Source organism: Crocuta crocuta, unplaced genomic scaffold (genome assembly GCF_008692635.1).
Source record: "Crocuta crocuta isolate KB4526 unplaced genomic scaffold, BGI_CrCroc_1.0 scaffold339, whole genome shotgun sequence".
NCBI classification, from domain to species: domain Eukaryota; kingdom Metazoa; phylum Chordata; class Mammalia; order Carnivora; family Hyaenidae; genus Crocuta; species Crocuta crocuta.
In genome coordinates this window covers 3,194,913-3,222,670 of record NW_027530357.1, presented here as the reverse complement: position 1 = coordinate 3,222,670, position 27,758 = coordinate 3,194,913, and the positions used below count along the sequence as shown (strand labels likewise).

Genomic DNA, 27,758 nt, shown 5'->3' with positions numbered 1-27,758 from the left:
AGCAGGGCTGTGGGTGAGGAGTCTGCCATTAGGGGGTAGCATCAGGTATCTAGAGCTAGCTTAGAAGCACAGGGGAGATCACTTCTGGCTGGGAAGTAAAAAAGAGGCCTGCAGTAGCTGTGTGGACAGGATTATGTGTGAGGCAGTGATTATCAGTGTAAACTTGATAGGTAGTTAGGGATGAGCCATCAAGGTGGTTGCAATGTACTTAGAAATGGAATAAAAAGAAATGTGTGTGGGGTGTGTGTGTGTTCCTTCTGAGAGAGAGAAAGCAAGAGCAATTTATCTAGGTGAAGGATATTTGGGTGTTCTGTAAACTATTCTTTTTCTTTTTTTGTTTATTTATTTTGAGAGAAAGAGTGAACGTGCTCATGAGCAGGGAGGGGCAGAGAGAGAGGGAGAGAGAGAGAATTCCAAGCAGGCACCATGCTGTCAGTGCAGAGCCCAACTCAGGGCCTAATCTCATGAACCATGAGATCATGACCTGAGCTGAAATCAAGAGTCAGACGCTTAACTGGCTGAGCCACCTAGGTGCCCCTCAGTAAATGATTCTTTTAACTTTACTGTATATTTGAAAATTTTCAAATTTAAAAAAAATGGGGGAAAAATCACAGCTAAGATGTTTACCAAACAAAGCCAGAATTTTTGCCATAAATACATAAATACGCAAAAAGCAAGCTCAGGACTCAGCAAATCCCAGATCTGCTTACCTCCTCCGTGAATGATTTCTTTCTCTCTAAACCACCATTTCGATGTCTGGGAAATAGACTCATAATATTGCCCCCTAGCCTATTGAGGAGTTTCATTAACTGATATATTTGTCAAACAGGGCAGACAGTCTGCCCGCAGGCATTGTCTGTAGTGAGCATATCTCCCTGGTTGGGTCTTGGGTACCTAGCACGTAGTAGAAATTTGGATGCTGGTTTTAGTACCATCATCTCTAGGATCATCTTCAGCATCATTCCTGAGCCCCATTGGCCTCCCCACCCTAGGGACACATAGAAACCAAGACATTAGAATAACTGCTAGATTGAGGGCAAGTGACTGCAGCATTGGGTGTTTTCAGCACCTGGGGGAACAGTGTCTTCCTGGTAGATGAGGTAGATGAAGAGATTTTAGTAGCATTTTGGGCTGGGGCAAAGCGTGCTCCCCTGGCTCAGAAGGTTGCACAGTAAACACCAGTACAGTCTGAGAGGGAAGGAGGGCCCAGGCTGCAGGGACCGGAAGGGATGGATGCTGCATCTTGGGGCTGTGTCTCTGGGATGGAAGGAGGGTATGGGGACAGGGGCACATTCTTGGGGGCCCCCAGCAATAACTAGATTGGGTTCAGCAGGATGTTGAAATGTGCTGGTGCTGTTATAATCTCCTGCTTCTAGTCTTTCTACCATTGCCTCAGCATCCTTTTTTTTAGAATTTAAAACCAGATTTTATGTATTTATTTATTTTTTTACTTTTACAAATATTTTTTATTTTTTTATAAATAATTTATTGTCAAGTTGGTTTCCATATAACATCCACTGCTCATCCCCACAAGTGCCCTCCTCCATGCCCATCATCCCCCTTCCCCTCCCCCACCACACCCATCAGTCCTCAGTTTGTTCTCAATATTCAAGAGTCTCTCATGGTTTGCCTCCCTCCCCCTCCCCCACTGTTTCCCCCCTTCTCCCCCACGGTCCTCTGTTAAGTTCCTCCTAATCCTCCTATACGTCAGCATCCTTTATAATAAGATTGGTAAATGTTTGTTTAAACCACAGATGGTTAAATGACATATGAGGGTGGATGGATTCAGTGGATGGATAGAAGTGTGAACCATGAAAGAATGAGAAAATGACTGAAAACTGAACAGAAAAATGGATGAACATTTGTCTTCCCGCCAGCTTTATTGAGATATAATTGACATATAACCTTGTGTTAAGTTTAAGATGCACAGTGTGATAATTTGATACACCTATAGATTGTAAAATGCTTACCATAATAAGATTAGTTAGCACAAACTTCATTTCATATTAATATCTTTTTCGTTTTTTGTTTTTTGCGGTGGTGATGAGAACATTTAAGATCTACTCTCTTAGCAACTTTTAAGTATATAATATATTGTTATTTATAGTCAGCACGCTGGGCATTGGATTCCAGAGAACTTACTCATCTTATAGCTGGAAGTTTGTATCCTTTAGCCAACATTTCTCCATTTTCCCCACCCTTAGCTCCTGGTAACCATCAATCTGCTCTGAGTTTGGCTTGCTTAGATTCCACATATAAGTGACATCATACAGTATTTGTTTTTTTCTGTCTGACTTATGTCACTTAGCATAATGCCCTCAAGATTCATCCATTGTTAAAAAAAAAAAAAGATTCATCCATTGTTACAAATGGTAGGATTTCCTTTTCTTTCCTTTTTTTGTTGTTGATTGAATAATATTCCATCGTGTATATATGCTACATTGTCCTTTATCCATATTCATCAACAGACAATAGTTTCCATGTCTTGGCTATTGTAAATAATGCTACAGTGAACATAGGGTTGCAAATATAATATTTACTTGAGATAAAGACCCAGAAATGGGATTGCTGGATGATATGGTAGTTCTACTTTAATATTTTTGAGGAGGCTCCATATTGTTTCCGTTTCCATTCCATTCCATACCAATAGTGCATGAGGGTTCCCTTTTTTCTACATCCTCACCAACACCTATCTTTTTGATGATAGCAATTCTAACAGGTGTGAAGTGATATCTCATTGTAGTTTTGATTTGTATGTTTTCTTTGTAAAAATGTCTTCATTTTTACAGGTCCTTTGCCCATTTTAATCTAGTGGTGGTGGTGGTGGTGGTGGTGGTGATGATGATGATGATGATTTGCCATTGAGTTGTATGAGTTCCTTAAGTATTTTGGATATTAACTCCTTATCAGATATGTGGTTTGCAAATTATTTTCTCCCATTCTGTAGGTTCCTTTTTCATTTTGTTGATTGTTCTTGCTGAGGATCTTTTAAGTTTGATGTAGTCCCACTTACTGATTTTTGCTTTTGTGCTATGCTTTTGGTATCATATCCAAAAAATAACCCTCTTGCCAAGACTAATGTGTAGGGGCTTTTCCCCTACATCTTCTCCTAGACGTATTATGATTCCAGTTCCTTTACATTTAAGTCCTTACTCCATTTTAAGCTAATTTTTGTGAATGGTGTAACATAGGGGTCCAGTTTCATTCTTTTGCATATGAACATGCATTTTTACAACCACCATTTATTGAAGAGACTATCCTTTCCTCATTGAATGTTCTTGTTTCCCTTGTCAAATATTAGTTGACTGTGTTTGGTTTATTTATGAGCTCTTCACTCTGTTCTATTGGTCTGTGTCTGTTTTTATGCCAGTACCATGCTGTATTAGTTACTACAATTTTGTAATTACAGTTTGAAGTCAGGAAGTGTTAAGTTTTGCTTTTCCTCAAGATTGTTTTGGCTATTTGGAGTCTTCTGTGGTTCCATAGAAATTTTAGAATTATTTTTTCTGCATCTGTGAAAAATGATATTGAAATTTTGATAGGAGTTGCGTTGAATCTATAGATGGCTTTGAGTAGATGGACATTTTATAAAATATTAACTCTGTAGATGAATATTTGAATGAATAAATGACTGAAACACTTAAAAGGGAGAATGATTTAATGAATTAATTGGTGAATAATAAGGAACAGCTTTTCTTGAGGGCTTCCTAAGTACCAGACACTCTACTAAGCAACCTAATTACACTTAATTCTCTTTTGATTTTTACAACTCCCCTATAAGGTGCGTGTCATTGTCCTTCCTGTTTCATATATGAGAAATTGAGACATCCAGAGGTCATATAACTTGCCCAAGGTCCCACAGCCAGGAAGTGATGTAGTCAGCATCCCAATGAATGCTTTAACCTCTGCCTTTAACTTCTTTTTTTTTTTAAGTTTTTATTTATTTCTGAGAGACAGAGAGAGAGAGAGAGAGAGGCAGCATGAGCAGGGGAGGGTCAGAGAGAGAGGGAGACACAGAATCCAAAGCAGGCTCCAGGCTCTGAGCTAGCTGTTAGCACAGAGCCCAATGCGGGGCTCAAACCCACAAACCGTGAGATCATGACCTGAGCTGAAGTCAGACACTTAACCAACTGAGCCACCCAGGCGCCCCTCTGCCTTTAACTTCTATGGTATGTCAAGGATCAGAACTATGTGAACTTATTTTACTCCATAAATGTTGGTCCCAGCACCTCAGGCCAGCTTAGAGATTCATTCATTCATTCTAAAGATATATAATGAGCACCAACTATGTTGCAGGCACTGTTGTAGGTACCAGAAATACATTAATGAACAAGCAGCCACTGCTCCACCATACATAGCTTATGCATGAGTAGGGAAGACTGACAAAAGAACAAAGGCATGTACACTTCCATGTAGAAGTAAATGGCATGAAGAAAAACAAAACATGTAAGGGGTTATAGAGTGATGACATGGTAGTGGTACAGAGGAGAGCAATGTTAGAGAGGGTGGTCAGGAAAGACCTTTCAGAGGAGGTATAAAGACCTGCCTCATGAACAGTGTATTATGAAAAGATGTGGAGAAGAGAATTCTAGGCACAGGGAACAGTAAGTGCAATGATCCTGAGGCAGGAATGAACATTGCAAGTATGAAGACTAGTGAGGAAGCCGGCATGGGGAGAGTGATAAGAGGTGCAGTCAGGGAGGGAGACAGGTGCCCGGTTTTTATCCTAGACTTTGCAGTTCAGGATAAAGGGCATGGATTTGTTTTAAGGGAGAAAGTAGGTCTGAATTATATTTTAAAATATCATTCTAGCTGCTGTGGGTTGTCCCTTCATCCTCGTCTCCTACCCAGTGAAACAGGCCAGTTAATTTTCTAGTGAAAATGAAAAACAGCTGTTTGTCCTCCTTCGAGTGGTCCTTTCGTCTCCTCTTCCTTCCTCCTTGGGAACTCGTGTGTCATTAGCACAGCCCCTGTTGGCACGAAGACATTTGCTAGAAGTATCCATCCTTCTTGTGCTCTCTCTTCCCCTTGAGACTCCTTGCCGTGGCTACTCATCCCAAAGCCCCATCCAACAGAGAAGAAAAATGACAACAATGTATATGCCCAGCAATAGGGGATTGGTTAAGCAAATCCACTCATTGTCACACTTCTGGCCATCAGAAATGATGTTGGGTAAAAGTAATTGCTGTTATACCAGTAATAATGATACCAACTCAGACATCTATTATGCAACAGGCTCGGTGTTAATAACTTACATATTTTACTTCATTTAATTTTCTCGACACAGAGAGATCGATTCCACTTTTCTCACCCCTCCGTTTATAGATGAGGAAATTAAGGTTTTAAGCATTTTGCCAAAAGAGCTAAATAGTATATGGTTTAGCAAGAGTAAAATGCAGGTCTCTCTGATTACAAAGTCTATGTTTGTAACTGATGCCATCTGCCTCCCATTGGAATATAATCATGTTGTATTGCTAAGTGAAGAAAGCTGGCTATTAAATAATAAGTGCAGCCTCCAGCCCATCTTTTTCAGTACCAAAAGGGCATGCAGCTAAATATTAAAAGTTGTTATCTCTGGGTGGTTAATTATGGGAGATTTTTGCATGTGTTTATGATTTTTGTAATTGGAGTTAAACAAAAGCAATAAAAGGTCTCCATGTGTTTTTCTCCCCTACTCAGCTCCTCTCCTCCTCCCCTGTGGTTTCCAGACCTGCTCTGGGTTCTCTGTGCATATAGAGCTAGCATGGCCTCTTCCCCTTAGCCTTCTCCCCTTGGCCTCCTGCTTGCAATTTCAGCACAATTCTCTAGATTGCTTCAAATTTTGCTAGCATTCTAGATGCTTAGCTAGTTGCAATTTATTTCACTGTAGCTAGAGGCTTAATTAATACATTTGCAAGAGATCCAGGTCTCTAACTTTTTCCGCCAATTATGGTGTGGACTTGGTAATGTCCTCAACTCCTAGGGCAAGGCCACAGGTCTTTGGTGATGAGAAGAGCACTATATCTGCTCAGTGAGGGGATGGACCTGGAGAAGAAGGGGGCGAATGAAGCTCTGCTGCCAACACTGAGACCAGAAATCACCCATGTGTCCTAGAACACTATCTCAGGGGATAGAGATGTCTGTCCTGTGTCTGGAGGTAATTTCAGTGGGAGATAACTCCTGGGCTCTTCTATTCATGTCTGCATGCATTCATTCAGAAAAGCAGTATTTATTGAGCACTGACTCCAGCACTGTACTAAATGCTGGGAACTCAGACCTCAGGATGAAAGACCATCCTCACCTTGGTGGAGCTCATGAAGTGGAGTCTACATGGAAGACAAACACTGAACAAATGTTCAAATGTTTAAATGTGGCAGAAGGTGGAAAGGCAGGACGCTATGGCGAAATGTAAGAAGGGAGCTAGCTGAGCCTGAGAATTCAGCAAAGGTCCCACCCCCCCCCCACCCCCCAGGAAGTAGTGTTCAAGCTGAGAATGGAAGCATGTCCAGGAACTAACCAGGCAACAAAAGAGGAAGAGGAAAGGGTATTTCAGGATGAGAGGGCACATATAGAAAAAAACCTGAAAATGTTGGAAAGCAGGGTACTACTGTCACATTGAAGAATGTATTACGTGCAGATGTAAGATATAAAGGGGCACAGGATGGTCCAGAGGAGGAACCTTGGCCAAAACCAGAGGGTCCAATAAAGCACCTCACAAAACTTATGTTATCCTAGGGGTGATGAGAAAAAAAGCTGTTGAGAAATTTAACTAGAAACAAAGGTTTTATTTTTAAGTGACATCATTAAGCAAAAGCAATTAGTGCTGAGAATGAAGTTGCTCCTTGGAGTAGAGAACACTTCTGTGCTAATACTTTGTTTTTTCATTCAACAATCTATGCAGTGTCTATGATGTAGCAGGCACAGCCCCGGATGTTGGGGAATAGAGGAGACCTTTGTTATGGTCTCTAGGCTCATGGAGCTCACAGTCTAGTGGGAAGAAAAAGGCAATAAACAAAAGAACAAATAGGGAAATAGTTTAATATTGAGTATCACTAAGATTCATGAAGAAAGGCAAAGGAAAGGATAGGGATGTAGAAGCCCAGAGAGGCAGGATGAGGCCATGCTATTCCCAGTGACAGGTCAGAGAAGTACTTCAGAAGTTGACACAAAACAGAGAATAGGAGGAAGAGAAGGAAGAGGATGGGCCTCTGATCCACCAAACCTGATGGGATATCCCCTCCATGGACTTTTCCGGTGGCCAGGTAGAGTTGGAAGGCAAGTAAGGTTTTCAAACAGTAAGGAACGTTGGCTCTCTTGGTCAGTTAGACCCATGACCTTGGACTTCGGTTGTTTTAACCTTCCCTGTCTAGCTGACCATAAATGAAATGTCCAACACAGTTAACATTCCACTGATGAGCTGAACCCCAATAATTATGTAACATTTGCTTTAACTTCATCTCCCCTGATCACTGGTTACTCTACTGGATGCATGTACTTGACCTTTTTATTTAAAAACAGAGATGAGGGGCGCCTGGGTGGCTTAGTCGGTTAAGCGTCCGACTTTCGCTTGGGTCATGATCTCACGGTTCGTGGGTTCGAGCCCCGCGTCGGGCTCTGTGCTGACTGCCAGCTCAGAGCCTGGAGCCTGTTTCAGTCTGTGACTCCCTCTCTCTCTGGCCCTCCCCTGCTCACGCTGTCTCTCTCTCTCTCTCTCTCCTAGAAATAAAAAAAATAAAAAAAAAAACAAACAAACCAGAGATGAGCCTGATCAAACACAGGGCTGCCTGAACCCATTATAGAAGTATATTGTTGAGATGGAAATCTCCTGGTGGTATAACAGGCATCTATTAGGAAGCAGAGTCCAGCGCTTTGCTCATTAATCAGAGCCTCCTGATAAAGTCTGCTGCAGCCAGAGTGGTGGTGTGTTCTTTCTCTCTTTTAAGAGATCTAAAACAGTATCATTGTCTTTATCGATCTCTACTACTATTATTATCAGAACACACTCTTTCAAAGTCACTCCCTACAGCTTCCCCTCACCTGCCTTGTCCTGTGGTCTTGCATTCAAAGGGCCAGTGGCTCATGGTGGGTAAAACTGAAGGTTCAATGTCTTATATTCTGTGTTCAAATCATAGCTCCTCAACCTACAGGCTAGATGACATGTAGAGTTGAGGGGATTAAATGAAATGATGAGCTTGGTACTTTTTAGAAATAGTTTCCAAAATATAGCTCATAAGAATGACTTAGGGAGTCTGTTAGAATTTAGATTCATCAGCCTTACCAACAGAGATTCTGACCCAGTAGGCTAGGGATGGTGATTCCCAGATGATTTTGTATAAAAGTTTCCTTAGGATACATTTGGAGAAACACTGCTGAAATTTTCCCCTTATTTCCTCAGCCTGAATTATGCAATGTCCTGGCTGTCTGAATTCTGCATCTGTTTGAGTGTTAGCTGTCTCCTCTTCCATAATATCTTTCCCAATTTCCCCAGGTTTGAAGGCATTTCTCTTGGGGCGCCTGGGTGGCTCAGTCGGTTAAGCATCCGACTTCATCTCAGGTCATGATCTCATGGTTTGTGGGTTTGGGCCCTGCGCCAGGCTCTGTGCTGACTGCCAGCTCAGAGCCTGGAACCTATTTCAGATTCTGTGTCTCCCTCTATCTCTGACCCTCCCCTGCTCATGATGTCTCTCACTCTCTCTCTCTCTCTCAGAAATAAATAAAACGTTAAAAAAATGAAGGCATTTCTCTTTTCTGTTTGCCCACGTAATTTTATCTCTTTTGCATTATGGTAGCTAGTGTATAGATTGTAGACTAAATATTACAGATGAAATGTCTTCAGGAACCATGAGAGTAATGCAGATACACTACATGTACATTATATACAATGTATTACTTTCACAGTAATGAAGGTAACATGCTACATCATAATAGAGATAGGTATTATGCTTTATGGATGTCTTCATTCATCCACTCAACTGTATTTTGAGCATCTACCATGTGCCAGGAGCTGTACTAGGAAGAAAGACTAACAGGATCTCTAGGCACAGAGCCTGGAATTTTTTGTTTCTCCTTTCCAAGACTAAAAACTCCTTGGCTCCTAACCATCGCAGTAATCCAGTCACCAGAACAACATCAAGGTTTCTGAAGCACACAGGCTAAAGCAAGGGCCACCCTCACCATCTCTGCGTGATCCAACTTACACCTGTGGCTGATGATCAAGCACTGTCTCCTTGAAATTGAGCTAAATCTCTGTGGATTTTCCTACTTTAGCAGCCAAGTCATTAACCACTCCCCCTGGGTTTGTGCTTTGTCACATTTGCAGCAGCTGGACTAACATCTTTGGGGTTTCGCCATATATTCATCTCTTCTAGCTAATTTCCTTTGGATTTGATTGCTTTTTGAAAATTCAGTTTCTATGGAATACTACATGGCAATGAGAAACAATGAAATCTGGCCATGTGTAGCAACATGGATGGACCTTGAGGGTGTTATGCTGAGCGAAATAAGTCAGGCAGAGAAGGACAACTATCATATGTTTGCACGTATAGGAGGATTAGGAGGAACTTGACGGAGGAACAAGGGGGAGAAGAAGGATGGAAATGGTGGGGGAAAGGGAGAGAAGCAAACCATGAGAGACTTTTGAATGCTGACAAAAACTGAGGACTGATGGATGTGGGGGGAGGGGGGATGGGCATGGAGGACACTTGTGGGGATGAGCACTGAGTGTTATGTGGAAACTAATTTGACAATAAACTATTAAAAAAAAATCAGTTTCTAAAAGAGGAAGCATTATGGATTCCTCAGTGATTCGCAATATACAGACTTCCATTACTCCATCCATTCATTCATCCAACAAGAATTTATTTCATCCCTTCTCACGCACTAGGAGATGTACTCACTTCAGCCTCACCCCTATAGGTGCTCCATAAATGTTGGTAGAATTGGTTTTGTACCAGCATATACTCTCTGCTTCTGGTTCTGGGCTTTTCTCTGTCTTTACTGAGTATTAGGTGTCTGAGTGTCATTAATCCAGTCATTTCTGTCATCCAAGTTGATGCCACTGGTGCATTGACCAGCTTTGATGCAGAGCCATCAAGCACATTAGAGCTCTATTATCTTCAGTGCTCCAGGACATGTTGTGCAAGACCAAAACATTGATGTGCCAAAACAGGAAGAAAGGAATGCAGATTTTTACATTTGCAATAAAACTCCCATCAATCACACCACCAAGACTCGGAACAACTGAACTAATATCTGAGCTGTAAGATTGCACTTTCTCTGACTTTCCTGTCAATAGGAAATGTTTGTGAATAGCAAATTGCCAGCTGATAAAAATACTAAAAGACAAGAGGGAAGGAACATAAACAAGGGAACAGAAACACCCTGTCATCCTGCCCAAAGGATGCTAATTATGTTTAAGCCACTATTGGGGACTGGATATATATACTGGTTCCATATCTATTCTTCATTTGTTTGGACTATTTCCTAAACAGTTAACACTGTCCAAGAATGGAACAGGTGAAGTACCTTTGTATCATTGACAGTGTCATCTTCAATGTGATCATTATCATTATTATCATAGCAAACATTCACATAAGTCTACCATGTACCTCAAAGACTATATATGTTTAATTTTCTCTGTAATTCCTTACAACTACTCTGTAGTGGAGGTACTATTATTATCCCCATGTTATAGTTGAAAAAACTGAAACGCAAAGGGTAAGTAACTTTCCTAAGTAAGTTACGTGACTGAAATTGGAGGCCCATTCTGTTCTTGGATACCTAACGCAGGTGAACTGCTGGTTGGGTAATTTGCTCACCAGAAAATACAAAACGTGATAGATTCAAGGGCTGTTTTCTTCAGTCAATTGAATTGGTGAGACCAACGCTGGTAATTGATTTGAGGATGTTGGTCTGAACCAAACTAGTGGTCAGATCCTCTCTTGTGGTCAGATCCTCTTCCCTTGTTGTAGCTCTGTGGAAGCTAAAAGAATACTGAACTGACCCATGAGTGTGGGCCTGACTCATAGGTTAATATTCCCATAAGTTCTGAGGAACAGGAAACATTGATACTAACAAGACATAGCACATGCCCTCAAAGATCTCATAGTCTGGTAATGGGGAGAGGGAATAGAAACAGACCATGGAAGAGGGTCTGCCTCTAGCCTCCACAAGGTCTGTGGGGGATACAGCAGGAACCCCAAACCTATTATTAACAGAATTAGACAAAATTCTATTCTGTGAGTAATCTTACTCAACAGGTTGGATGCTTGTCTTCTTACCAGTTATGCAATCATTAATTGCTTCTTTTTATTAAGCAGTTAGGGAAAGCTTCAGAACTCCAAGAAGCAGAAATCAATCAGTACAGTTTTTCCCCCCAAGAAACCCTTTCATTGTCTACTCAAGGTACCATTAAGAAATAATGTTACCCCATTGGTAATGGATATTACCCCATTGGTTTTTCAACTCTCTGCTCATGAGGCCCTTCCTTAAATGATTTCAAGGGTCTAACTGAAATGAAAGCAGTTAGAAAGATGGAGATCTCCTCTTTCCTGTATCAGTCTTAGGAAAGTAGGACAGAACAAGATTTGTCCTTGACCACCGCCTGGTCATTACTTTACTGTTCCTTCCCTATGAAAATTGACCTGCCCTCCACTATGTACCCAGGGTGATTGACAGTGATGACATCCAATTGTGATTTTTTATTTATATTTGGGCACTGAGGGGCAGGCTTCTTATATACTGTGATAGAAATACTAGCAAGCATGCAGAATTTTTTTTACGATTTAAAACAAGATGAATTTAAAGTTCATGGTTTTGTTTCTTCCCTTGTTGTAACTCATAGAAATTATCTCATGGACATGGAATGGCCCAAGCTTTATAATACTATGATTCCCCAAGTGGCAATTTATCCAGCTCTGTATCTTCAAGGGAAGGAAGCAATGATGCATACAAAATGCCCAGGAATTCTCCACCTGCTGAAATACACCTGTCCAAGAACTGACACAAGTTCTAGGAGAAGAGGTCATCTCAGCTGAGACATGAAGGATGTTGAAACAAGTAGGAGTTATCTAGGAAGACAAAAGGGACAAGAAGGTTCAAGATAGAGACAATGTATCTGTACAAACCTACAGATCAGAATTAACCCAGTATTCCCCAAGGTGGAATAATGGCTAGAAGCTAAGGTGCAAGAAGAGGAGTGTTAGGAAATGGGGTTGTAGGGGTAAGCAGGGGCCAGAAGATGGAGAAATGCCCTTTTATTCATAATTCTGACAATGTTAAGAGTTGAAGGATAGAGAAAGATTTGAAGAGGAAAGATTTCTATTTAGGGAACACATTTCTCATGTGTTCAAATTCCCATTTTGTGATCAGTTTATGACTGATGCCTTCATATCAAAGACAGTCCTATCTTGGACACTCTTGTTAGATCCCACTGTTTCTGTGGGAATACTAGAAGATGCAGTTTTATCTCCAACTCCAAGCCTTCTACATCACTGATGCCCTTTCCATCTTTACCATCATCAGCATCATGTCATCAGTAACCTATTATACTTGAGTTTCTTTTTGTCCAAGAACCTCTTATTCACTCCCTCCTTTATCCTTCCCTGGATTGCCAGTCATGTCTGTCCTCTGGGAGAGACATTCCCTGAAAAGGCCTTTGAGTTGGAGGAGGTATAAATGGTATATTAAAGAGCATGTAAGCTATTAGGAGACCATGTGGATCCTCAAACCACCATTTATACTCTTATGTGCTGGATCCCATGTGGATAATATCCTTCCCTGGCTTAGGCAAGCAGAGAGAGCCTTTCTCTGGCTCTCACTTTGGTTCTCCCTTAGATTCCAAAGACATGAGGGAAATGTCCCTCCCCAAGAGAGAGGCAGTAATATCTTCTCTCCAATTTCATGAACAGAAGAAAGTATGGGTGGAAGGGCAACTTACCAACTTTGGCCTAGCTAGTCCAGATCAATCCTTCCCCTATTTGGTGATCAAGTGAGAAAAGGGAAAGCTCTATGAGTATGGTCAACATGACTAAATGTTTCATGACTTTTGATTCTTTCTCTTATTACCCCAAATTTCTTATTAACCAACCCTATTACAACCACCATGTGAAGAAACCAGTTCGGTAAATTGTGCCTTGACTGCGCAGGAGCCCTGTGCCTCATGTTCAGTTGGCTTTGGTAGTACAAGGGCTTATCTCTCCACTGGCCCTTGAGTGACTGAACACTTTGGCATCTTCAAGAAGAAATTGCTGCCAGACAGCCTCTCCTCAGCATTCAATACAGTTCCATCTCTTTAAAAAAAAAAAAAAAAAAAAAAGGAAGAAGTGGAGTAATTGCTGTTGTCTGAGCCCTTGGGATGGGCTTTTCACATTAACCAAGGATCTCACCATATTCTGCAACAACAACAATAACACTCCTTTCAATTTTGGGGCATGATTCAGGTTATTTATGGGGCAATCAGAGGAGACATGTGTTATGAGGATGGTCATGGTATGTCACCCCACATAAGGACTTCATATCAATTAGTTTTATGCATAACAAAGCACCTCAAAGGTCAGTGACTTCAAATGAAAAATATTAATTTTTGCTAGTCTGTGGGTCACCTGGGCCATTCTACTGATCTGGGACAAGATAGGCTGATCTCAGCTGGGCTTATTCATGAATGTCTGGTTAGATGGTAGTTGGCTGTAGGCTGACTAGTCTGTAGAGCTTAATTCACATCTAGAAGTTAGCTGGTTATTGGATTGAGTAACTGATGGATGGTACCTGGGCCATGTATCTTTCATCAACCAGTAGAGTAGCCTAAACCTGTTACAAGAAAGTGAAGTGTACAAGATGTCTTGAGCCTTAACCTCAGAACCAGCACACACTCACTTCCACTGCATTCAATTAGCCAAAGCAAGTCACAAGACCATTCTGTATCAAGGATTGGGAAGAATCTCTGCCTCTCGATGACAGGCGTTGCAAAGTCATATTGCAAGGGGCATGGATAAAGAGAGGGATGAAAAATTGTGGATGATTTTGCAATTGATCTACCACACAGAGACCTTAAGGAAGCAAAAGGTTTTTGAGAGATGTAAAAGCTGTGAAGTGAGTTTTGTAACCTATATAGCTGACCTCATGGATTTTTGACAGATCTTTCACATTTCTGAAAGTTACAAGAGATTTTTTTTGTACCTCTGAGAAGGCAGAGTAGGAGAGTAGAGCACATCCTCTGTTCTTCCCTTTCCCACCTTCTCAGTGCTGTGATGATGCCCACCCCTATTTCAGACACATGTAATCCTTGATTAGCTATCTCTGTGTGTGTGTGTGTGTGTGTGTGTGTGTGTGTGTGTGCGTGCGTGCGCGCATGCGTGCATGTGTGTGTGTTTAGTTTCCCTTGGTAAATTATTTGTGAGTCTTCACTGAAGCCTAGGATGAAGGCAATTTCTCTAGTTTGGATTTTCACTGGCTTCTAGCATGTGCCCAGGGGCACTTACAACGCAAGTAGCTATACCTGTGTTTGACAAGTCAATGGGATTGAAGTCAACCAGATGGAAGGAAGATGTGGGGATGTGTATGAGGCAGCAGAGAAACAAACCCAGACTCTTGCTCTGCCTCCTGACTCTGCCAGCTGCTCATGCCCCCTCCAGATGGATGAATCAGCCTTTCCAGAGAGCTCAGCTCGGGCTGCCATTGCCATGCAGGTATTTAATATGGGAAAATTTTAATCACGTTTGTTTTCCCATGTTTCGCCCTAACGACAAATCATTTTTAATGGGAGACTAGGGGGCGGAAAAAAAGATGTAGCAAATCTTGGCTGACGGTTTTATCACCAGTCTCAGATCTCTGGTCCCAGGACTGAATTTGCCTCCAACTGCAAATCATTCTGAGTGAGTGAGATGCACAGAAAATGGGGAGAGGGACCAATCTAAGGTTCTCCTGGAGGACCAGTCCTGCTCCCTGTGTCCCATTTGTCCACCAGACCCCAGTAAGAATTTGGAGCTGTCTACTGTGTTCCAGGTGTTCTACATTTTAATATTCTGCATAACCCTGCAGGATAAGGAATTGCTCTCCCATTTTGGTATATATAGAAATTGACCCTGAAGCCCCCAGTGGCTTGTCAAAGTTCACCTAGCTAGTAAGTCATGGAGCAGGCGACTGACTTACTCTTGGTGTTCACTGTGACACCATACTGCCTTTCTTTACAAATAACAAAACATTTCAAATTTCTTGATAGTTATAATTTCTAAGCTTTGAGAGATCCAAAATTGGTTTCCCTTGGAAAAGTGTAATTTTCTAAAGTATATTTACATATATGGAGAGACTCACTCCTTAGCATGGATAAATATGCCATTCAAGGTCCCATATGTGGATCCTGGCAGAGTCAAACCTAGAACACGGGTCTCCTGAAAATATTTCCATGGTACATGCTTCCCCCATCATAGAATACACATCATGGTCCCTTGTCTCCTATGTATAAAGCAGAACACTATGAGCCCTTGCTCAGACCAAGACCTCACCTGGATCACCTCAGGTATGTTGATCTTTGTGGTTAGAAGGACCATTGGTTTTAGGACTCTCAAGGAATCTTCATAAGATAGAATCATGGTGGGGAATCATATAACTTTTTTCTTTCTCTTTCTTTCTTTCCTCTGTAAATCTAAGTTAGTTAACATACAGTGTAGTATTGGTTTCAGGAGTAGCAGTTAGGGATTCATCACTTACATATAACACTCAGTGCTCATCCCAACAAGTACCCTCCTTAATGCTCATCACACATTGGGCACATCCCCCAACCCACCTCCCTTCTAGCAACCGTAAGTTTGTTCTCTGTATTTAAGAGTCTCTTATGGTCTGCCTCCCTCTCTGTTTTTATCTTATTTTCCTTCTCTTCCTCTGTGTTCATCTGATGTGTTTCTTAAGTTCCACATATGAATGAAATAATATATTTGTCTTTCTGTGACTGATTTATTTTGCCTAGCATAACACACATTGTTACATCCACATTGTTACAAATGGCAAGGTTTCATTCTTTTTGATTGCCAAGTAATATTCTATTATATTCTTTATCCATTCATCAGTTGATGGACATTTGGACTCTTTCCATAATTTGGCTATTGTTGGTAGTGCTGCTATAAACATTGGGGTGCATGTGCTCCTTCAAATCACCAGTTTTATGTACTTTGGATAAATTTCTTTTTAATTATAACACTAATAATATTTGACAACATCTGTAATATTTTAAAGCATTTCAAAATATGGTATTATTTCACTCAAAAGTACTTTAGTGACTATTTCCAACAGATGAAGACTTTTGAGAAAAACATACTCATGATCACATGGCTTATTATAATTTTAGTTTGTTCATCTGTGAAATGGCAGGAAAACCCCTGAAAACTCATTACAAGGTAATAAATGAAAAATAACACCCAATGATGTAAGTGAAGAGCCAGGAAATATTACTGTAAAAAAATAAGGGATAGGAGAGCTTCAAGCAGGAGGCAGGTAGTCAATAGCATCAAATGTTACTGAGGCATCAAGTAGAACAAAAACTGAACAGTGACCACTGAACTTGGCATTGAGAGGTCTCCAGGGCTCTCTAGAGCTATCTCGGTGGAACTGTAGGACTGGATGCCAGGTAGTAAAGGAAATAAGGTGTGAAAATAGAGTGTATAGACTATATTTTATGTAAGTTTAACTGAACAGTAGAAGCTTAGGGGATGCTTCTACCCTTGGGAGAAGCTAGGGTTGAATGAGGGTGCTCCTTAGGATAAGGGATTTCTTGTGAGCAAGGATCTAGTTAAGAGAATGAGCTTGAAATGTATGAGAGAAGAGACAATTGATAAACAGGGTCTTGCCGAAGTAGCAAGAGTTGGGATCGACAGCATGAGAGGGGGTGTTGGCATTAGAAAGAAGGGAGAGCTCTTCATCATCTGACACATATTTATCGCACTCTTCTTGTGTGCCAGCCATTGTACAGGGTCCTGGAGGGTGTAGTAGGAAATAAATCCTGGCCTTGTCTTCAACGTTCTTCCAGTCTACTGGTTGCCAAGATCCAACTAAGCAGACAGTTGAGGGTGTTGTGATACATGGTCTCCTAGCCAGTTGTTTAGAGATGGTCTCAGAAGAATTCCCAAAGAAAAACCTCTGAGCAGAGATATGTAAATTGAGTATAAGTTAGCTGGGTAAAGCGGATGGGGACAGAAGAAGCAACAATGTGTATGGAGGTCTGAGGATGAAACAAACATGATCTATCTTTTACCCACTGGAGGATCAGACATAGGTAAGGATCGGGCAAAGATGCAGGTAAGTTTGGAAGTGGAAGCCAGAGTAGCCTAAGTGTATATTGAAGGACTTGCCTTCTTGGAGACTGGAAATGGTAGTGGAGATGATGGAGACATTGAGCAAGGCTATGAGACTGGAGATGAGATTAGCCAAATTATTATGTGTTTGAAGGGCAGGCATTGACTTCTACCCTGTAGAAGGTGTTTCTGCTTTGCACCTCCATGGTCGTCACTGAGTCCAGGTTGTCTTTCCCTCTCCCCTAGACCATGGACACGGCCCCCTCCTTGGTCTCAGCCAATCCACTCTTGCTTCCCCCATTCCCTTCTCTGTACATCAGCCTTTTAAATGGATCTCATAACCTCCCTTCTTAAATCCTCTGATAGCTTCCTAATGCACACAGAACAAGAATTCTAGGTCCTTTGCCACATCCTACAAAGTTCTGTGTGACTTCTCTGCACAAGTCTCCAGGCTCATCTTGAATCTCCTCCTCTCTTTGCTCTAGGTGCTATGCCTTATTCCAATCCTTCTTCAGATCTGCCATGCTTCCTTTTCCTCCCAGACTTTGCATATATGGCCTCCTGTGGCTGGATCATTATTCTGTCTGTCCCAGCTCCCAAACCCTCTGTCTACCCCCAGCCTAGTGAACCCACATGACTCACTCTTTAATCCTTAGTTCAATCATCGCTACCTCTTGGAAGCTCTCGCTGACCTCACAGAATAGGACACACCTCCTGCTTTACAACACTCAGAACATTATAAGCTTCTTTAATATGGGCATTTAATATCGGGGCAATTTTATGTTTAATTGTTTAATTTTTGACTGACATTCTGCTCTACCATTCTGTAAGCTCCATGACAGCTGAAATGGTGTCTCTTCTCCCCCTTTCTCTCATCTTTATGACCCCAGGATCCAGCACAGGGTCTGACACACCATAGGTACTCAATAAGTACTTTGAATGAATGAATGAACGAATGAATGAATGAATACATGGATATTAGTACTCCCTAAAGAAAACACTGCATCTGAGAAAATCCTTATAGAACTATTGATTCAATCCAGTTTCATCTGAGGACAAGCAGCCTTTTTCTACCATCAGGTCCATATGATTATTTTCATATTTTTTACAACTATGTCAACTCTCTTCATGCTCATGCATGTATATTGGTGTGTGCAACCCCCACCCCAGTAAACACATCGTTTAGACAAGAGACAGCAAACACACTCTCATCAAATCCATGCCTGTGACCAGGAGGTAAAGCAGCCCTCATTGCTTTAGCACACATGTTTATTGATGATGCAGATTAAACTTTAATCATATTGCACAGTTTCAATTTCCAATTGAAATTGAAAGTCTGAGCCACGTATGGGTTTTTATTACTTTCCACTTATGCTGCTGATGGAAGCGATCGGAGGGGAGCCATCTTCTCGGGCCTCAGGTGGGGTGTGTGGGCCATAAATCAAATTAATGCTGCAATGTAGCAGAGGTGGTAATGCACAATAGGAGATGAGAAGGGTTAGGAGCAATTTAGCAGGTGTGGGGTTCGTCGTCAAGGCCGGATGGTACCTGATGTGAGGGGGCTCCAAAGTGGAGAGAGGGGCTTCTGCCTCCAGTTATTTTTCTGGCATGTGCCAGAGGCAGGCATGTTTATAAGCAAAGGAAAATGCTATTCAACTGTGCTATCAAAAACAGCTATTGTAGCAAAAGCTCCTCTTGAGGGAGGATACAGATTTTGTGCGAGTGTTTTAACATGCGAATCCCTAAGGGCAGCAGACACTGCTGGAAGGGATGACAGTCAGTGTTTATCTCACATTAGACCAGAAGGAATTTTTGCAAATGTATTTAGTATTACTGTAAGAACACCTGTTGCTAAGAATGTGGATGTCAGTATCATCACAAATGCAGAACACCAATGCCCGTGATTTGTAGTTGAGCTTTTACTCTCTACTGGAAAGATCATCCATCTATTTGGGGTAGATGGCAGTGGCTGTGAAGTTGCCTTAGGTGTCAGGCTGGTGGTGGGCCAAGAAGGAGAAGTTAATCCTTCAAGCCCCAATCGGAGAATAATAACAGCTATAAGTAGCATTTATTGAACCATGATTGTGTACTGGTCTCTATACTGAGCACTGAGATAATCTGCATATCAATTGTATGAAGTAGATACCATTAATAATAAATCTATGTAAAGTGTTCAATCAGCACATGGCATATGGTGCATACCCAATATATATTAGCTCTTTGTTATGATTCCTTTGTCCACTTGGATAAATGAAGATCCAGAGAGGTAAAGTGACATGGCCAAAATCACAGAGATAGAAAGTGGCACAGCTATGATTTGACATTGAGATGTCTTTCTTCAGTATCTGGATTTCTGACCACTGTGTACAGCTGCCTCTCATCTAAAAACCCTCCTTTGAAGAACAGATCTATGAAAAAACCCACATATGTTGTATCTGTGTTGTTGGGGGGGGCCCCAACTTTGAGCCAATAACTGAGGAATTCAGTGTGGGTGAACAGTTGAAGAATTTCAGAGCTCATGAGAAATTGGAGGGCTGGGTAAATAGCTGGCTGGCTGGATCGGTAATTTGATAACTATTTACAAGATGTCCACTTAGGGACACCTAGGTGGCTCAGTGGACTCTTCATTTTGGCTCAGGTCATGATCTCACAATTGGTGAGATTGAGATCTCTCACCCTCTCTCTCTCTGCCCCTTCCCCACTCACACATACACTCTCTCTCTCTCAAAATAAATAAACTTAAAAAAAAAAGAAAAAGATGTCCACTTAGTGGTAGCTTTTGAGATACAAGGATGAAAAGATGTAGCCCAGTCCTTGGGAGTCTTAGTCTATAGGGAAATCTACTGTTTCATATGGGTTTTGTTGGCACTCAAGTTTGGTCCGCTGCAAACCCTTGGTTTTCTCAGATTCCTTTCCCAACATGAGAACTTACATGAGGAAGGCATCCTGGCTTCCTGAATGCAGCCTTTGCCCTGTGTGGCTTCATTTTTGCTGAGCTCCATGAAAAACACTGTAGGGGGCTGCCTGAGTTCTATTTATTACATCTCTGTCTCTCTTATTCACCTAAGACAAATGCTTAACAACCCAGAACTGGAAAATCCCCATACCACTAGCAGGTAGAGGAGGGAAAATCTGACCTAAACCATCTAAAATCCCAGCAGGATAAAAGAAAGATTATAACTTCACTGGTTGCATTATTGAGATCATAGTTCCCATTGTGTGGTAGATATTCCACATACAGTATCACATCAACATGTGTGATACACATCACATCACATACAGTATCACAATACTTCAAAGTGGGTGGTATAATCCCATTTTATAGAAAACAAGAACAACAATAACAACAAGCTCTAAGAGGTTAAGACACCTACCCAGAACCACACAGCTAGAATCTCTAGGCACAGGTATACATGTCTGATTCTCAAGTGTATGCTTTCCTAACTGTGCAACATTCCCTGCCCTTATTACTAATTTTAGTTTCTTCTTTTTTAATAAGTAATATCTGCATATGTTACAAAATCCAAAGGTGCAGCAGTGTGCAGCATAAAACCCTTTTCCACCTCTGTCTCCTGGTCCCAAAGTTGGACAGTGAACATCCGCCAGAGAGGAGGAGATGAGAGGTCCATGGACCTTACCCTCAGAGTTTCCAGGCAAGTGGAGAAGCAGAAAGGAGCCCTAGAGGCAAACTTATTGGACAAAGCAGAACAGCGTCACAGTTCCTTCCAAGATGGATATAAATGCTTTAGGAGAATAGTTGGAATATTTCCAAATATTGGAAAAAACATATTGGATGCCTGCATGGATGAGGTGGTATTTGACCTATCATTTGAAGTATAAGATGTGCATAAGAGACTAGAAAGGAAGATTTGAGAATAATGTTATCCAGTTTATGGGTTTTCTGCCCAGGGTCTTCCCAAAGGCTGTTTTCAGCGTCTGGAGCATCATTCCTTCCCCTCTTACCCAATAAATTCTTTTTTTATCCTTTCAATCTCAGATTTCTGTCCCATCCTTAAGGAAACTTTTCTTGACAAGCCATACTTAGGTTATACACCCCTCTTACTTGGATATCTGTCATCCTTGAGACTGGACGTCCAGTGCTAACAGGGACTGTGTCCATCCGGACAATGCTGCATCTCAAAGCACACAGGAGAGAATTAATGAATGTAATTTGGATTCAGCCCTTGCTCTGGCCCCAGTAGCTAAATGACCTTGGGCAAGTGACTTAAACTTTCATTGCTATATTTATTTCTTTTTTTTTTTTTAAAGAGATTGATNGCACAGAGCCTGATGCAGGGCTCTATCCCACAACCCTGGGATCATGACCTGAGCCGAAATCAAGGGTCACGTGCTCAATTGACTGAGCTACCCAGGCATTCCTAAAAAGGAAAATTCTTTTTTTTCATAAATCTTTTTTACATTTATTTATTTTTGAGAGACAGAGAGGCAGAGCACAAGTGGGGGAGAGGCAGAGACAGAATGAGACAGAATCCAAAGCAGGCCCCAGGCTCTGAGCTGTCAGCACAGAGCCCTAGGCAGGGCTCGAACCCACGAACCATGAGATCATGACCTGAGCCGAAGTCGGAAGTTTAACTGACTGAGCCACCCAGGCACCCCTATTTATTTCTTGTAATAATTGCAAACACTTTTATAACACTTCTGTATGCCATGCTCCAATCTAAGTGCTTTCACATGTAATAACTCATCTAATATACATAACAACCTTACAAAGTAAGAACTAGTATCCCCACTTTACAGATGAGGATACTGAGACCCAGTATGGAAGGCCAGCTTCCAAGATAGCTTTCATTGATCCCTATCTCCTGGAATTTATACTCTTGTGTTATCCCCTCTCCTTGAGAGTGGATTGCATTAATCACTTGCTCCTAACCAGTAGAATATGGCAAAGATGATGGCATGACATTTCCCTGGTTACGTCACAAAAAACAGAGACTTCCACTTTGCTAGAAGACTGCTTCATTTTCCCTCTCAGCCTACAGGCTTTGGTGAAGCAAATTGCCATATTGCAACTGAGACCAACAATCCAACATTATGCAAGAAATTGAATCCTGCCAGGCTTGAATGAACTTTGGAAGCAGGTACTACCTCAGTCAGGCATGGAGATAACTGGGCCCTGGATGACACCTTTATTATATCCTAGTGAGAGAACCTGAATAAGAGGATTCAGCTAGGCCATGCCGAAAACTGTGAGATCATAAATGAGTCTTGTTTTAAGCTACTAAGTTGTGGGTTTATTTGTTATACAGCTATAGATGACTAATACAACCAGAAAGTGTAAGTCACTTACCCAGGATCACACAGCTAGTAAGTAGAGGATCTGTACTCAGGGAATCAGGCTATGGAGTTCATGCTTTAAGTACCACAATCTACTGCCTTACTGTAAAGACAGGGATACTTCTTATATCTACTTCAAAAGTGCTCTGGAGATTAAGTGATACCATTGAATGTAAAACACTTAGCTAAGTACATGACACATAGTAAGGACTTAATAAATGTCAGCTATAATTATCTTTATTGTTATTTGGTATCTTCAAGACATGAACAAGGAAAAGGGTCAGTCCCATGAACATGAAGCCTGAAAAGATGCTCAGAGTAGCCTTAAGAAGAGTAGCTCTTTGCCTTGATTAAGAACTCATAAACATTCATGAGCCACCACTGCTGGGGAGCTTCAAATGGCAGCCCACAGGTGACCCATAACTGCAGGCAGATGCACCTCACTAGTCTCTCCCCCTCCTTTATAGCGTCACCACAGAAGCCCCGAGAGCAAGGAGGGAAGGGATTGTCTGAAACTGTCATCATTATAGTTGGACAGCAACAGTTTTGAGAATTGCCAACAACACTTTCAGGAAACCATTTTCCTCAAGAGTCAGGGCATTGTGAGAAGAACTTGTCTGAGCTTCTTAAGGTGGCTTCCCTCCCCATTTTTTCAGGGAGCCACAGGGCAGAGGATGTTTCTGGAGGCTGTATCCAGGGCAAGCAGCCACCATCATTCTGTGCCCTTCATCCCTTCCTAGAGTTCAGAATCAGGGAATTGCATGGGCTTATATAGAAGATGAGGATGCTATGTGCTGACATCCATGATTTGGGGACCCAACAGAAGTGGGGAGGACCTGTGTCTAACTCGGAGGTCTGTGTTTCATCCCCCTAATCATAGAGGACTCTGTTGACAGAAAAGGCATAACATTCTCAAAAATAAGACTTAATATTCAGACCGGATTGGAATGCGTTCTTCTGAAGGGCAGAAAAATGTGAAATAAATTCCGGCTTTCTTTTTATCTACCCACCAGCAATTTGCATAAAGCTAAATTATCTATGTTTACACAATGGCCTTTGTTAGCTTTTCTTAGTTAATTTTTAGTGTATCTCTCATCTCTGATTCTATATTTTTGCCTCTCTTGATACAGACTGAGTTTTCTTCTTGGTATGTATAGATACTCTAAATAATTTAAAATTCTTGACATGTGACTACTGGCCTTTAGGAAAACACAAATACATTTCCTGTAGCATGTGGATCCAAGAAATTCAGAATATTTGAAGACACTGATGACGAGTCTGTTAGTAGCATAACTTGAAATGTCAAAACTTATATCCAAAAAAGTCAATGCCTGAATTCTTCCCTTATTTGTTATTGCTTCTACTTTTTCATTATAGAGTATGCGTTGTTATGGTGATGGGCAGCTGGGATGCTGAGAGGCTCTTGGAGAAAATACATTATCTATGTGAAATGATCCATTTCTAAGTCAGGTTAGGAATGGCAAATTGTCTCCTCCTGTGGTCCAATCAGTCAAGCATCATAAGGTTAATAAAATATCTAAATGTTACTTGACTCACATAGCTTTGTCTTCTTTAAGGCTCTTGGGACTCATAACTAGTCATAGCTATGAGAGGGAGAGGGTCCTTCAAGCCCATGGGGATTCACTAGGGTTGGCAAACTATGACCCACAATCCAAACCCAGTCAACCATTTTTTTGTAAATAAAGTTTTATTGGAACACAATCATACTAGTTTGTTTGCATAGTATCCAAAGTGCTCTTGTGCTATAATAGCAGAGTTGAGTAGTCATGATAGAGACTGAAAATGGCCAGCAAAGTTTAAAATATTTTCTGTCTGGCTCTTTAATGAAAAGTCTGCCAGGGGCACCTGGGTGACTCAGTTGGTTAAGCCTCCAACTCTTGGTTTCTGCTCAGGTCATGATCTCATAGTTCAAGGGTTCTAACACCACATTGGGGTCCACAGCTGGCAGCGTGGAGCCTGCTTGGAATTCTCTCTTTGCCCCTCACCTACTTGCACTGTCTCTGTCTCTCTCAAGATAAATAAATTAAAAAAAAAAAAAAAGGAAAATTCTGCCAACCCCTGGTGGTGTCATGGCTATGGGAGAAGCAGGATCCTGTTACAACAGAAGTCTTATCTCCTTGACTAACTAGCTGGGTGGACTTGAATACACCTATGTCCTATCTTGGTCTGTCTCCTCATTTCTAAAATGCAGATATTTCTGTCCACAGCTGGCATCCTCCTCTAGGACAGGGGCCATCATTCTTTGGCCTTTCTCTCCTTCCTTCATTCACTCCCAGAAGAGTGCCGGTGATATATGGAGCAGGAGCTGAACAAATGTTTGTTGAATGAATGTGTGTCCAACATTATTATCTCGCAGAGTTATCATAAGGCTCAAATGGGATAATAGAGCACACAGTCTGAGAAATAACATGCTCCAGACACAGGATGCTATTTTAGACAGATCCATTTCTGGCCAGAGAAAAGTAGAATTGTCTCACTTGTTCTTTATGTCAGTCTTTGTGTACTGGATTCCCTTTGTTTCAGGTTGGTTCTTCCAGTTGCAAGATACAGATCCCTTCAACTTACCTCAAACAAACAAACAAACAAACAAACAGATATATTGTTAGGATAGCTGTGAACTGTAATTAGAACCAGAAAACTGTCAGGCCTTGTGGCTGCTTTAGAAACTAGTCTCTCCAATTCTTTCTCTCTCTCTCTATTCTCTTTAATCTTCTGTTCAGTTCTCCTTTCTGTCTGTTGGCTAGTTTCCTCACACTTCATCGTTTCTGCTCATGCAAAAGTTTGGTTTATTGGTGGTTTGTCTTCTGTAGCTCAAGGTGTCTTTTCATCCTCAGATGTTGTACGTCTTGGTTTGCCAGCTTTATAATTTTCAGCACCTCAGAGCAGTCTGATTGGCCAAATGTATCTTTTCATCCCAGGCCATGGGGGTCATAAGTCATTGGCAATATTTTGGATCCATTGTTCTTGAGTCACAAAATGCACACATGGTCCAATTAGCTGGCAGGTGGGAGGAGGTCATTGAAAAGTGATGAGGGATCCCTCATCACTTCATCCCAAATGTGACCCTCTCTTTGCTTTCCCTTCCTTTTATAGAATCTGCATAATACTCAATTCTGTAAAATAACTTAATACTACCAATGTGGCACATGACTGGTGGCAATTAAAGGTGGAAGGCCAATTTCATAAGCCTCCAGTTTGTTTGCTGACATATGGACTATTGGAAAACCGTGATATTTTCAGATGTGGTGTCCCCACAATGTATGTCCTTGAAGTTTTCCTTCTGTGAAGTCTGTGAGGTTGGGCCATTATGTAGAGATAAGGTAGGGATCCCATGGTTCGATATCTGGACCCACTGGGAAGTGAGACAGAGAAACTGGGATCAAGGAGGACTTATATCAGGAAAGCCATTTGAGTCCTATTAATTATACAGAATTCCTGTCTCTGTACCTAAAGATAAATTGATTAGGATCTTTTCATTTACTTGAGATTGAAGCCAAGCAAATAGGCAAAAATAAAAATGGCTGTCTTAGGAAACCTCTCCTGTTATCTTCTTACCACCACCCAGTCCATCATGAGGACTTGTCATCCTCATGATTCTACCCTATTATTTCTTCTCCTCCTTGCATTCACTAGGGATTGAATGCATTCAGGCTATTTTCCTTGGAAGAAGCTAGCTAATCAATGTGATAAATTACCTATGTAACTGGGAGAGAATTTGGAAGCCCAGATGAGGACTTCCTCTTACCCTCACTGCTTTCTTTCCAGCCCCCAAATACCAGTTAGAGATCTTGGATTATAAGAAGTTAAAACAGACTTGGGCTGATTTAAGCAGAAAATAAATTTATTAAAAGGTTATTGGATCGTAGAATCAATGAGAAGGCTGGGGAACCCAGTTCAGAAAGGGAATGGAGTGCTCTGGTATCTTGGTGGGGTGAAGTGAACAGCATCCTTGAAAATATGTCACTCTGGAAGAAGTGATGTCATCCACTTTATCTCCTTATGACTCTACTCAAGAGTCAAAGTCACAGTAGGAAAGGGCTGATCTGCTACCCTTGAGTCATATACTCTTGGATGGGAGATATCATTAAGACTACACACAATGAGTGAGAAGAAATTCTCCCAAAGGAAATTAAGGAGCTGTTACTAAAGCTACAGGGAATGAACCCTAGGCTACCAAAAGATAACACATGTCCTATACTCCAAAGCAGAGACTATGAGAGTAGGGATCTAAAAAAAAAAAAAAAAAATGGAGGAGAGGAGGACCCTTTGGGCAGAAGGCTGCCTCATTCAGATCACATCTTATCAGAATCAGATTGTATTTTGTCAGACACTTGACACGTTGTAAGAACGGAGTGGTGTTCTTTGCTTCTAAGACAGTTTCTGTTCACTGAAGCCAGACCAGCATGTAATCAGAGCAGATAGACATCTACAAGCTGTCATTTGATGAGTTCTTGGAAGCCTCCTCTCCCAACACTATCCCTGTAGCCCCCAGCCACTTCTTGATGCCTGGAATCACACCATGCTTGAGCTATCTCTTTGGATTCACTATTGTTATCTCCAATCCCCCTGTTCAACTGGCAAATGGCTCTAGAAAGGGCAGCATCATGAGTCCTTAACATCTAATATTGAACAAAATTTTTGGTCATTTACATTAAATCAATGCAACACAACAAACGCTGAGCACCTATTGTATGCCAGAAACTATGCTGTATGATAGCATAGCATGGTAAACAAGATAGAAGCGATCTCTAACTCATGGACTTTATAGACCAGCAGGAAGGACAGGCACATTACAATTCAATGATGACAAAGTGATTTTGAGAGCAATAAGGCCCAGGGGGAAAAGGGAGAAATAGGTAAGGGACAAGAAGGACGAGGGAAGAAAAGGTGAGCTCTGTGACTTCTTTGGAGAACTGTGAGTGTGGGACAGTTCTTCCAGGACCCATCTTCTGCTCTTGGCTCTCCAGGTCACATGGGCTGCTTTTCACCTTTCCCTTCTGTCAGAGTTGAGTGCCAGGATCCCTACAGAGAGTGTGACCTGAGACCTGCAATGAGCACTTCTGGAAGACACATGTGCTTGAAGACAAGGTAAGGAAATCCACGTCTCTCCTTAGCCTGCCAACCAGCACAGGGTGAGATGGCCTAGCCTCTTTACCCAGCTGTTTGCTCCATATATTACAA

General features: G+C 41.5%; 1 protein-coding gene across 1 annotated transcript in view; it reads left to right on the top strand.

Annotated features, from left to right (window-relative positions):
• SRRM4 (serine/arginine repetitive matrix 4) overlaps positions 1–27,758 on the top strand; it is a 264,517-nt gene that overhangs the window by 38,828 nt on the left and 197,931 nt on the right. The window contains 2 exon segments of the mRNA XM_077765934.1: positions 27,545–27,608; positions 27,611–27,665. Of these exon segments, the coding sequence (XP_077622060.1) occupies positions 27,545–27,608; positions 27,611–27,665 (119 nt within the window).